Source organism: Chelon labrosus, assembly GCF_963514085.1.
Source record: "Chelon labrosus genome assembly, chromosome: 12".
In the NCBI taxonomy this organism is placed as follows: domain Eukaryota; kingdom Metazoa; phylum Chordata; class Actinopteri; order Mugiliformes; family Mugilidae; genus Chelon; species Chelon labrosus.
This window is the reverse complement of record NC_140345.1, coordinates 18642089-18653390: the sequence shown is the minus strand read 5'-3', so window position 1 is coordinate 18653390 and position 11302 is coordinate 18642089. Positions and strand designations below refer to the sequence as shown.

Below are 11302 nucleotides of genomic sequence, written 5' to 3'. Positions count from 1 at the left end.
AACGATTGCACATTATACTAACACATTTTTCCAGAATGCAAATTAAAACCGTTTAACTTCCATAGGCCTTAATTAAGTTAAACTCAGGGTTAGAGTACATGTTCATTATTTACCTTGGGCTCCCCCTCAGATATCACTCACATTCAACAGAAAGCTCTTCCTTGGATGGTAGGAAAGTTGAAGTTGAACTTGTCATGTATATGAACTAATTTTTCTATTGCGTTTCGTCCAAAAAATATCCAAACTTTTGAGGCTGATGACTTAAAAGATTCAGTCAGCTGGCTTTAAACCACTGACAGAAGACTGTGGTCCAAAGAAGAACAGTTACATTAGTCTGCTGAATGCTGTCTATACAGCGACCAGATCCCTTCCAGCCCGGAAAGTGGCAATATAGCCGAAGATTTTACAGCACTTATAAAGAGACATCAGCCGACACTGCACCAACAGTAAAAATGGGGGAGATTCACTTATTTGCTCCTTGTAAATGGGGTCATTCAGTGCTGTAAAAGAGATGAGCATTAGCAGTAAAGTGGTTTGGATTTGATTTGAAACAGACTCATAAAAATGGCTGAAACGGAAGGTTGCATGCACTTGAACAATCAGAAATGTTCAGCCTCACCCCCAAAGTGTCTGCATTTTTGAATGCTACTATGCCAGGGACAAGCAGCTTTCCAAGAGGTACAGAATAACTTCCTTGGGACTTAATTTAGACCTCGGTCCCTGTGGTGGCAAGATACTGATGACTTCCAACGATTCCTATTCCAAGGGGGAAAGTTCCTGCGCTGGAAATGGTGCTCTCGTTGCATCATGCTTTCTTCAGTGCTGTGTCTTCTATACTCTTTCAGTGTTATTGCGCACACAAGATTATACAGTACCTGTGAAGACACATCTATCGTATCTTCTGTGGCTGGAGGGAGCTATAAGGTCTGAGAAAGGGTGGTGTCATCAGGGTTGTTTTGCGTGGTGTGTGGAATATAAGGTGGAGATTCACCAGACATGGAGGTTCACAGAGGCGGAGTCAAGCTGCATTGTTTTTTTTTTATATTTCCCTTAGTGGGAGTTATGTATCTAGGATTTATGTGAAACAATTACATGACTATTCTTCCCAGAGGCCTTGGTATAGACTGTGATAGAAAAAAAAAATCAATGAGGTTGTAATTTCTGCTTTTTTCACTGGTAATTTGGGAAATGTCCTTAAAAACAAACAGCTATTAGTTTCAGTTTTTGAGGTAGGGGACTTCCCTCATAAAACTGAGAGATCCAATAGAAAAGAGCTTTTTTTTTTAAAAATAAAGGATGAATGAGAAGCACTGAATTCCCTGTTCACTCAAATTTACTGATGGCAAACTCCTAGTAACCCAAGGGTTTTGTTTATTTTGGGTGTGATTCCAAAAATACGAGCTAGACGATGCTACACACATCAAGTCAGAATAACATTCAAATAAATTTCCCAATCTCTAGTGACTTGTCTTAGTCAGGCTGAAAGCGTACACTTTCTAGACAAATTTGCAACAGCACTTTATTTTTATTTTATTTATTTATTTATTTTGCATAGAAAACAAGTTCAGATCACACAGACTGCACCTCCAGGCAACAGCTCACCTTTAATGTGAGCTGTGCATCCAGATCTTGTGTTGTAGCTGGATACAATTATCAGAAGCGTCAATTATTACGGATGAAGGGATTTGTTAGCGATCAGCCATTAGTGTCTGTAATCAACCCAACACGAAAGGCCGGCCCGCGTATGATTCCACACACACACACAAATTTAAAGCCGACTGCTAAAAATAAACAGCCGATAAGAAAAGAAGTTTAAATTATTGAGAAAAAAAAAAAATAGCAGCTGCAGAATCTATTTAGGTCTCCAGAGAAACTCCCTGCCTGCTGATATTTGTTTTGTACCTTTTTTTTTTTCCTGTTTTTATTGTCTAACTACCCCGGGCCAAACCATCACAAGTGTCGAGCGGCGGGGGCTGGGGAAGCAGCCAAGTTGAGGCAACACTCTGCTGCCGCCTTCCCAGATTTACATTCAGGAGCCATTTTCTCAGCTACCCAGAATTCAGTCCGAATTCAGTCTCTCTCTCTCTCTCTCTCTCTCTCTCTCCCTCTCTCTAGTCCTGTCTGTCTGTCTCTCTGTCTCACTCTCTCCATCTCTATCACTCCCTTCATTATCACAGTCCACTCCACGAGAGAGTAAAAGGAGGGATGCGGGGAGGGGGTGGTGGGGGTTTTGGAGGGTTAAGAGGGAGGGAAGTGGAAAGACGGAAAAGGTGAGAGACAGAGCGAGAGACTGACAGACTGAGAGAGAGAGAGAAAGAGAGAGAGAGAGGGAGAGGGAGAGAGAGAGAGAGAGATGGGTACAGAGAGCTGTAGCTATCTGCTGAAATATTCATGTTGGTGCCAGCAGCTTTTCCATTCCCCACTCAGCAGGGGGCTGCTGTTTGATACATCCATCGCGCTCTCTCTCCCTCTCTTTCTCCCTCTCTCTTTTCTCCCTCACCCCCCTCCCCTCCCCTCAAAACCCTCCCACCCACCCTCTGTCTCTCTTAACTAGCAAGGCCAGTAGATAGTAAATGCTCTTCAAGAGATGGAAGGTCTCTCTGTCTCCCTCAGCCAACCTGGACAAAGCAACCGTGCCTGACACGTCGGACGTGAACCGTTCTGCAGCGAGAAAACAACTTCTGCTGTTGAGGACAAACAAGGCTTTCGGACGGTCCATGATTTTACAGAAATTGTGGAAGAAATTTAAGATGATATCAGAATGAAAGCTGCTGGGTGCTGTACGCAGCAGACTGTACGTGATTTGTGACACTTGGCTGCACAAATAAAAATGACTTAAATACTGACTTTCATAACAGTGAAATACAAAAAGAAAACAGCCACCAATTATAAGCTACTGCCAGCTGCTAGGAGTATGACTGTATATTTTCCCCATGCTCATTATAATGTGGAAATCACTGCAATATTTTCGGGTGTGTACTGAAGGGGATGAAGTTTCCTGGTTTGGAAGGTGGTTTATTCACAAAAAAACAGCAAACACAGATCATTTTATGCTTCAAAATGTTGGTTTTTAGATCATAATATGATGATATGATATATAAGAATAATATTATCATAAAGACATATATTGTGGCAGAGGTTTTTTTTATCCATGGTGCTCACTTTCATTCATTCCAAAGCAGCTTTACCAGAATAAACAAAGGTAATAACGACATCTTGGGGGGAAAAAAAAGTGATATTTCATCCAAATATTACAGAAGAAGAACAGAACTGTAACGCTCAGCCATTTCAAACAATATCACATCACCCAGTTAAACTCTCAGAAGTAATTAACTCAGAGTGGAAAAGGTGAAAAGCAGCCATCGCTTCCTCTCAGGGATTTTTCTAATTAGGGCCGTGCATTTGTTATTTTGTGCTGAGCTCCAGCCTCAAATAGCTGGGGGCACGCTTAACATCACATCACATCACATCACAATTATTTATTGAAAAATTACCGTGAAGGCGCGCTTTACTTTAGCCAAACACATACGGACGGTCCTGGTAAACAGAAAATGAAAACCCATGGTGTGAGCATTAGGGAACTCTTCTTGTCTTTTCTTTTTTTTAATTTAGTGTTAGAAGAGATTCCAGCTCCAGTGGAAATCAGGCTAAAGAGGAGCATGACCGCTGTGGATGACAAATATACATTTAGGGTGGATTAAAGATCAACTTTTACAAATAATGTCACGTGATCCAAACACTGCTCCAGAGTTTCCTTCCACAGAGCCAAGAAAACAGTCCAAGGGAAACACTGCTGAAGACAGTTTCAGCCTCAGAGGGCGTGGCTGTGCTTTTCGGTGAATATAACCACAGCATTTTATTTAGAACTGATGTCAGGACTGGTGGTTAAACAGGGAGGGGCGGCCTTTATGGTTACTCTGGGCGCGTGCGTGGTCTGTGTACGTGTGTGTGTGTGTGAAGGCGTGCACGTATGTAACCGGCACATTTGTTGGGGGATGTGGCAGATGTAGCAGAGGCAAAGGATTAGTGTGTGTGTCTTTAAGTGTGTGCGTTAAAAATATCTTTGCCACAGCAGGAAGCCACAGCGGCCAATTACAGTGCAGCATCTGGGCAAGCACACATTTATTAGTGTGTGTGTGTGCGTTTGTGTGTGTGTGTGTGTGTGCACGTGCAGAGGGGATGGGGAGGTTCAGGCGGAGTTCAGGTTATTCACATCTTAGCATGTAGAGTTTCGGTAAATGGTGCAGCATGTGTGTGGAACGGTGAGGCTTTGTGTCACAGCAGCAGAGCCTAAACACACATCCACGGAGGAGACGACGGAATTAGAAGGAAGGAGGGATGGGTAAATATGGCGAACAGTGCTGGGAATGCATGCGGAGGGGAGGGCAGGGGGAGAAAAGACCAAATAATAGCTCTCTCATTTCCAGCAGAGATGGGACACGTCGGCCTCCTTTTCTACGCTCCCTCAGAAAACAAGGTACGGGGTGCGAAGTGGAACCCCAACGACAGGAAAAGGAACGCCTCATTTTATATGTCTGTTGCATAATTCCCTCTGGAGTCTGTGCAAAACTAATTCTGCTCATTTTATTTTGCCATTTTCAGTTAAATTACTGAGATCATGATTGTCTGGCACACAGTTCTGGACGACAAACTGGCGGGGCAGGTGCACTTCATTCCCTTGTCGTCCATTCAAAAACTTCACTATTTAGCTTTTTTAAAAAAATATAATTTCACATAATTATGTTTGTCATCACATTCATGTTTTGGTGTTGCCTTCTAGCTTCATAGCAGGATAATTAAAGTGGTCTTAATAACACAAAATCTATGACTAACATTAGCTCTGATAGGCTTTTTCCATCTCCGTTGTTGATGATGTGAAATCTCACCAGAGGCAGAGATGTGCTCGATCAGAAAAAAAAACCCACTACAAAAGCAGGGAAATAACCATTAATCACCCTTATGCCTCTAAATCTTTTGTGGTATTCTAGGGAATTAAACTCCAATTTTCATTAGGCCACAGAGACAATTGGCTGATTTTCATCTTTATTACTTCATGGAATCTAAAAGGAAACCAGGCGAGGTTATGGATGAGCAGAAAACACTTTTCGATTGCCGCTAATTATGATTGCAACTTTGCAACTCTCCTGGATATTCACTGATATGTGCTGGACTCCCTGGTTTTGCAAGTTTCTCCTCAAGTTCACAAATATACTTTGCACAAATATCCAGGATCATAATTAAAAAATATTAACAAGACCTTTCCATACCCAAAATAAATGCCATCTGAGCAAGTTCTTGGAGCCTGTTTATTTAAGAGTAACCGATCACATCGCACGGGATTTACAGTACTCTCAACTCTCAATAGTTATGAAAGCCAGTTTCATATAAAGAGTCATAGCTGGAGCAGGAAGACAATGAGACAACCGGGGCGTGGTGGAAGTTGGAGAGTTATTCATTGACTACAAAAGCACTGGGATAACTTTAGAGCAACTACAATTGACCAAGTCATCAATCACGGTTTTCCCATGTGCTTGGCTGAGAAGAGAGGCCACTCTAAAGAGAGCACATTGACAGTGGCATTCATTATTCATACATTCAGTACAGATACTCTGCTGGAAGCACAATTTGTAAAGTCCTCTTTAGCTACAAGCTTAAGATAAGGACTTTAAATGCACTTCACGATTACTGATGCTTCCATTTGTTAACGCTGGACAAAAACAGCTATTACAACATGCTATACAATGGAGACGGACGTATAAACATAATGATACGGTTAGAATAAAATTAAATCAATTGTAAAGTCTTGTGATCACCAAAGTGTTCCAAACCTTGAATGGGAAATAATTAAGAATGCTCGCTGACATTAGTAAATGCCACTGAGATTGTATTTCCATTCTTAATTAATTGACTGAAAGTAAAATGACCCCCGTTCCACTGTGATAATTAACTTTTAGATGGCTCACGTAGAAAATGTAATGGTCTCATGGAAACACTAACGTCTCCGACTGTAGACAGTTGTCACTCACATGCAGAGAAAAGCTTTGGTTGGCCATTAGTTACCATACTGGCTGCATGCAGTCGCTGGCTAGTTCAAGGAACACAAGAGAAGCCGGCCTATTGCTTTAGTAATGGAGAGAGAGAGAGAGAGAGAGAGAGAGTCATACAGAATATAGATCGCTGCGGTGGATATATTGCTGTACGGAGCAGAATGTGCCCAGCAGGGCAGAAGTAGTCAAGACGGAGTAGCATAACACAAAGCGTGCAAAATATCCAGTCAGATAATGCATGGTGCACGATATTGACTGCAGCAGAACACCACAAAGCATCTTAATGTGAAGGTTATTCATCTATTTGTTTGCAGCTGATGTTGTTGAGGAGGAACTTGGGATGCAACTCGATAAATCTCTCTTTTATGATTTTAGGCAAGAATTGTGATGAGTTGTATTATTAATTGTTGTGTGATTTATAGCGAGCTGGTCATCCCACTCACAGTGATATTGGAATTGCCTGAAACAGGAATCTATGCATGCATTTGTGTGCATTTAATCTGTAACACATTTCCATTCAATGGCCATAGCAGCATAAAACATTCAGCTATCCAAGTTTCTTCTTAAATCAAGGCGGGCCAAAGGCTCTCATCCCTCTGTCGGGAATAAACATTGAGTTAATGAAATTGTGTTGCTTCTTAAGCATAACAATAACAAGACAAATGGAATAAATGAGTGAAAACAACAATTTACACGCCCACCATGCAGACAGTTAACCAGCCCAGTGCGTCTTCTTTGGCCTTAACCTTGTGTCTTTTGTCCCTCTGCCCCCACTGTTTCCTCTGAAGTTCCCGTCCGTGTGTAACTACTGCCCCCCTGTGGTCAAAGACATTCATTGTTTCAGTTACCGCACCACAGCAGAGAAACACTTCACACAGAATACAGGGTTTTAATTACACCAAAAACCTTTCCACTGTCTTAGAGATCGAGTATTAACAAATGCAGCAGCAACATTTCTTCTCCACTGGAAAATGTGTTGAACTTATTGCTCGTTCACTTGAATGTTTAAGCTCCATTATGCAGATTTTGACCTTTAACATGAATCTGCCGGAAATGAAAAGTGTCTCTGAGCTCACCTTAAATCCGACTGCATACATATCACATATCAGTTTGGAGCCTGCTGCGGTGCAAGCTGCTGCTTATAGAGGTGCTCATGTACGCATACAGTTAACAGACTACTGAGATGTTAAAGATGTGGAGGAAATCTTTAAATTATGAAACACGCATCTACTCTGGAACTCTGGAGAAGCTGTTTTTTTTAAATGCACCACAAATATTAAAATGTTTACTGTTTTCTGCGAATTGATTTTAAGAGTAGAGTCAGGCAAAATAATGAATAACTGAAGTGGTTTGTTGGTCAGTCTCACAGACACAACACCTTTTCTTCTTGGCAATCAGCATCATTTATCATCAGCAGCAGTTATCAGCGTGTCCTGCAGCAGATTTCACACAGTGGTCCTCTGCTCGCCTCAAGCCATGAAAACCTCTGAAGGAACCGTCTCTCCATTTCCTTCCTATTTATTGTCACCTCAGTATCTACTGTAGCATCCTACAGCATTTACCATGGTCACAAAATAAAAAAAAAAAAAAAAGAGTTATCTATGTAATATGGCACCATCTTTTCTTCATTTGTGATTTTTAAATCAAACCAAATGAGACACTCAAACACAAATGAGTTTGGTAGATGGGTGTCCTTGCTGGATTCCGGGACAGGAACACAACTTCCTCTGCCGTGGCGACAACATCAGTGAACGCGCACAGGCTTCCTGCGTCAGTGCATCATGGAGAGACCTGCTGTGGTGTCGGCCCGCCGGAGTCCCACAGTACCAGACTACAACACCTCAACCTCCACCTTGGCCTTCGACCAGCATTTCGCCACGACTGCCAAAGGAATACTCCTCCTGGCTGAGATAGTAAGTGTGACTCTCGATTTGAGAATTTTTGTAGACTGATGGTGTGTAGCTCTGAAATCCAGCTCTTAAGTGACTGACAGAACCACTGATTATAGGTTTGTCAATCTCTGTGTTAAAGTGGCACTAAGTCTGATGTTTAAAGGAGATAGTAATAGAAGTAATAGGGATATAAAGGACATCACGGTTGTGTTAGAAGTGTACACGCGCCTACAAAATGCCGAACCCAAATAGTTAAGACTATGTGTTTCATTCCAGTTTACAGTATAAGGCCTCATATAGAGGCAGATGACAAATGTATTTTTTGCAGATTTGAAATTAATGAAAGATGTAAACTCTAAAAGAAAATATGTGATGTTAAAGACCAAAGTCTGAGAAAAGCCAAGAACTGTGTTTCTATGAAATTAGGAAGTTAACCAGAAACACCAAGTAAATCAGCTCTTCCTCTTTTCCCTCCCTCATTGTCTCCCTTCCTTTCCAAATCAGCTGAGGGAAGAAAAGTCAGGACAGCCTTTCTCTAAATACAGTCTGGCTGGCTGCCATGCGCAGTTGAATCAATCTGATATAAAACCACTGGAACAAGTTCTTAAAAAAAGAGCGTCACCCTCACAGGCGGTGTACTGTATAATACAATATACATTGTTCTTATAACCTCTAATCACAGATACGTAAAAATTACTCTCTGGAGAAAAATTTTAGTCTGAAATGAATGTGATGCTAAAACATTGTTACCAGCTTTGATCGTGAAAGAAACCCACCCTGCTCCCAGTCGTGTTTCACACCACTTAATGTTTTCTTCCTGTGATATGAAACATCCAGAAGGAATCTTTTGTTGGGGAAAAGGAAGGGAGGGGTTTAGAATAGCGTTGGGAGGAAAGAGATCTGGTTACTCGCCCACTGCTACACTTTAATCCAGCCAACTGGGTGCAGTCGGTTTAAATATTACTCATGGACCACAGATAAATAAGAAAAAATCATAAAAATGACACAAAAAATCTTTGCATTTAAACTTTGACCTCTTTTCTCCTCCCCAGGTGTGTGGTATGTTAGTGTGGATCCTGGTTGGAGGCACAGATTATTTTCATCTGTCTGCTCTCTGCTGGGTGATGTTTGTGGCCATCTCGTTCTGGGTCCTGACAGTTTGCCTGTTTTTAATTTACCTCACTGGAGCCCACAACAGGATAACACAGATCCCCTGGACAACGCTGGTAACACACTCACAACTCTGCCGTCGCACGTGAACGCCGCACAAAGATTCGGCTTCACTCGATAAAACTAGCAAACAGCAAACTTTGTGTTATCCGTAATTTGCTGTTTGTGTCTTTGTCTCTTTTAGTCGCTGTGTTTTGACTGCAGTGCAGCTGCCTTGTATCTGGTGACAGCAGTGGTAGACGCGCTCTCCGTCAACCAGGCCATCAGGGGGCGACACAACTACAACTGCTGGGCGGCTTCTGCTGTAAGAGCACTCATTGTCTAATCCTTTCATTCATTCATTCGTCTTCTGTAACCGCTTGTCCTGAGAAGGGTCGTGGGTCTATGACAGCCTATCCCAGCTGTCACTGGGCGAGAGGCGGGGTACACCCTGGACAGGTCGCCAGTCTATCGCAGGGCTAACTCATTGTCTGATCCGTAATATAATATTTAAAATGTGCTCAGCGCAGGTGGCTTTTTTGAGTTAAGGGGGGTTGGGATTGTAGCTGTCACAGAGAACATCAAGGTCAAGGTGTTAGTGTTGTCGTTTGGGAATAAGGTGAAGTTTACATCCCCCAAAATGCACATACACAAAGCCTTCCATAGACCTGCTGGGTGATGTCTTAACTTGCTGGGTTCTGCTCAAGGTTTCCTCTTGTTAAAAGGGAGTTTTTCCTTGCCACCATCGCCTACATGCTTGCTCTGGGGGTTTTAGGCCGACGGTGACTGTATTTCTCCACCAGATATACTCCTGCAGTATGGAGCATTCACAGCTGTGACAGATGCATAGGAAGCTACTATGTACACGCATCAGCTGTATGCTATGTGGAAAATCCAATTTTGGAAGTGCTTTGACTTGGATCAACTTTCTTCCACGATTTTAACTTTATTTTTTAATTTTATTTCCCCTCTCCCTCATTTCTTCTCTCCGATCCTTCTTCACCTCCGATCTCAGTTCTTTGCGTCTCTGACCACTCTGTGCTATGCAGGAAGCAGCTACCTGAGCTACCGTGTCTGGAAGACCACGGGCGAAGAGCAGTAGTCTCATTTCAGCGTCGTTCACACAGAAGTAGAACAAATAGGCAGATGGGTCCCTCTATATGAGCGGTTAAAAGGGAGTTTGTCCTTGCCACCGTCTCCTTCAGGCTTGCTCTGAGGGTTTCAGGCCGCGGTTCAGACCGGATGTTGTAAAGCGTCTTGAGACAATTTGTATTGTTATTGACGCTATGCAAATAAAATTGAATTGAGATTGAAATTGAATGTGCATCAACAAGTTTAAGCTGTGGTGAGGCAGAAAACAAATTGGTAAAAATAAAAAAAATTGTCAGAGGTAAAGCATAGGTCCTGTTTGATGTTACATACAGTATATAGTGGTGTCACACCTACAAAACAAGTGCAACCTGCACTAAGTAACTGTCTGTAAATGGAAAAGGAAAACACAAGTATGTTAAGTTTCATATTGAACACGTTTGTTTCTTGAAACATTAAAGACAAGCATTAATAGAAGTCACGTAATCTTTTGTCATCCTTTGTTGTCCTTTACCATTAGCATTCCTCACATTACACAGTACACATGTAACTTGGATTCTAGACACAATTCTCCACAAAAGAAGTAAGATGTAGTGGATTTATGTTTTAGAAAGCATGCAAGTTGACGGTTCAGTTTTTGACCACACAAACATTATTTTTTCACATGCTATTACCAATCCCATTTCCTTTCCAATGACCTGAACTCTGCATCCAGGTGGACCAGGTAAAAGCTGAAGGAGCTCTGTAACACCAGAACCAATATTAAATGCACAACCACGATGCATTTAATGTATTAACTAATTGCAACAAACAGAAAAAGTAGAAGATGACATGCATGTAACCAAGAACATGGATATACAATAAACAATGCACAGTTGTTATAGCCTCCTCCGTCTTCAGGAAATAGAGACGGCTCTGACCTTTTTCGCATACTGAATCTATGTTAGCTGACCAGTCCGGTTTGTGACCCAGCTGTAGACCCAGGTACTTATAGGTCTGAACCACCTCTACACACTCTCAATTGATGGCTACTGTGTGCAGGTGGGCCCTGGATGTCTGGAAATCCACCACCATCTCCTTGGTTTTAGCTGTCTTGATCAGAAGATGGTTCGCGCAGCACCATGA

The 11302-nt window shown here is 42.1% G+C and overlaps 1 protein-coding gene across 1 annotated transcript; it reads left to right on the top strand.

Annotated features, from left to right (window-relative positions):
• Positions 1 to 7520: 7520 nt before the first annotated feature.
• cmtm8b (CKLF-like MARVEL transmembrane domain containing 8b) lies at positions 7521 to 10708 on the top strand. The gene is made up of 4 exons (XM_084556702.1): positions 7521 to 7960; positions 8992 to 9165; positions 9294 to 9413; positions 10104 to 10708. The coding sequence occupies exons 1-4, from the start codon at positions 7829 to 7831 to the stop codon at positions 10188 to 10190; spliced, it is 513 nt and encodes a 170-aa protein (XP_084412828.1). The 5' UTR covers positions 7521 to 7828; the 3' UTR covers positions 10191 to 10708.
• Positions 10709 to 11302: the final 594 nt, after the last annotated feature.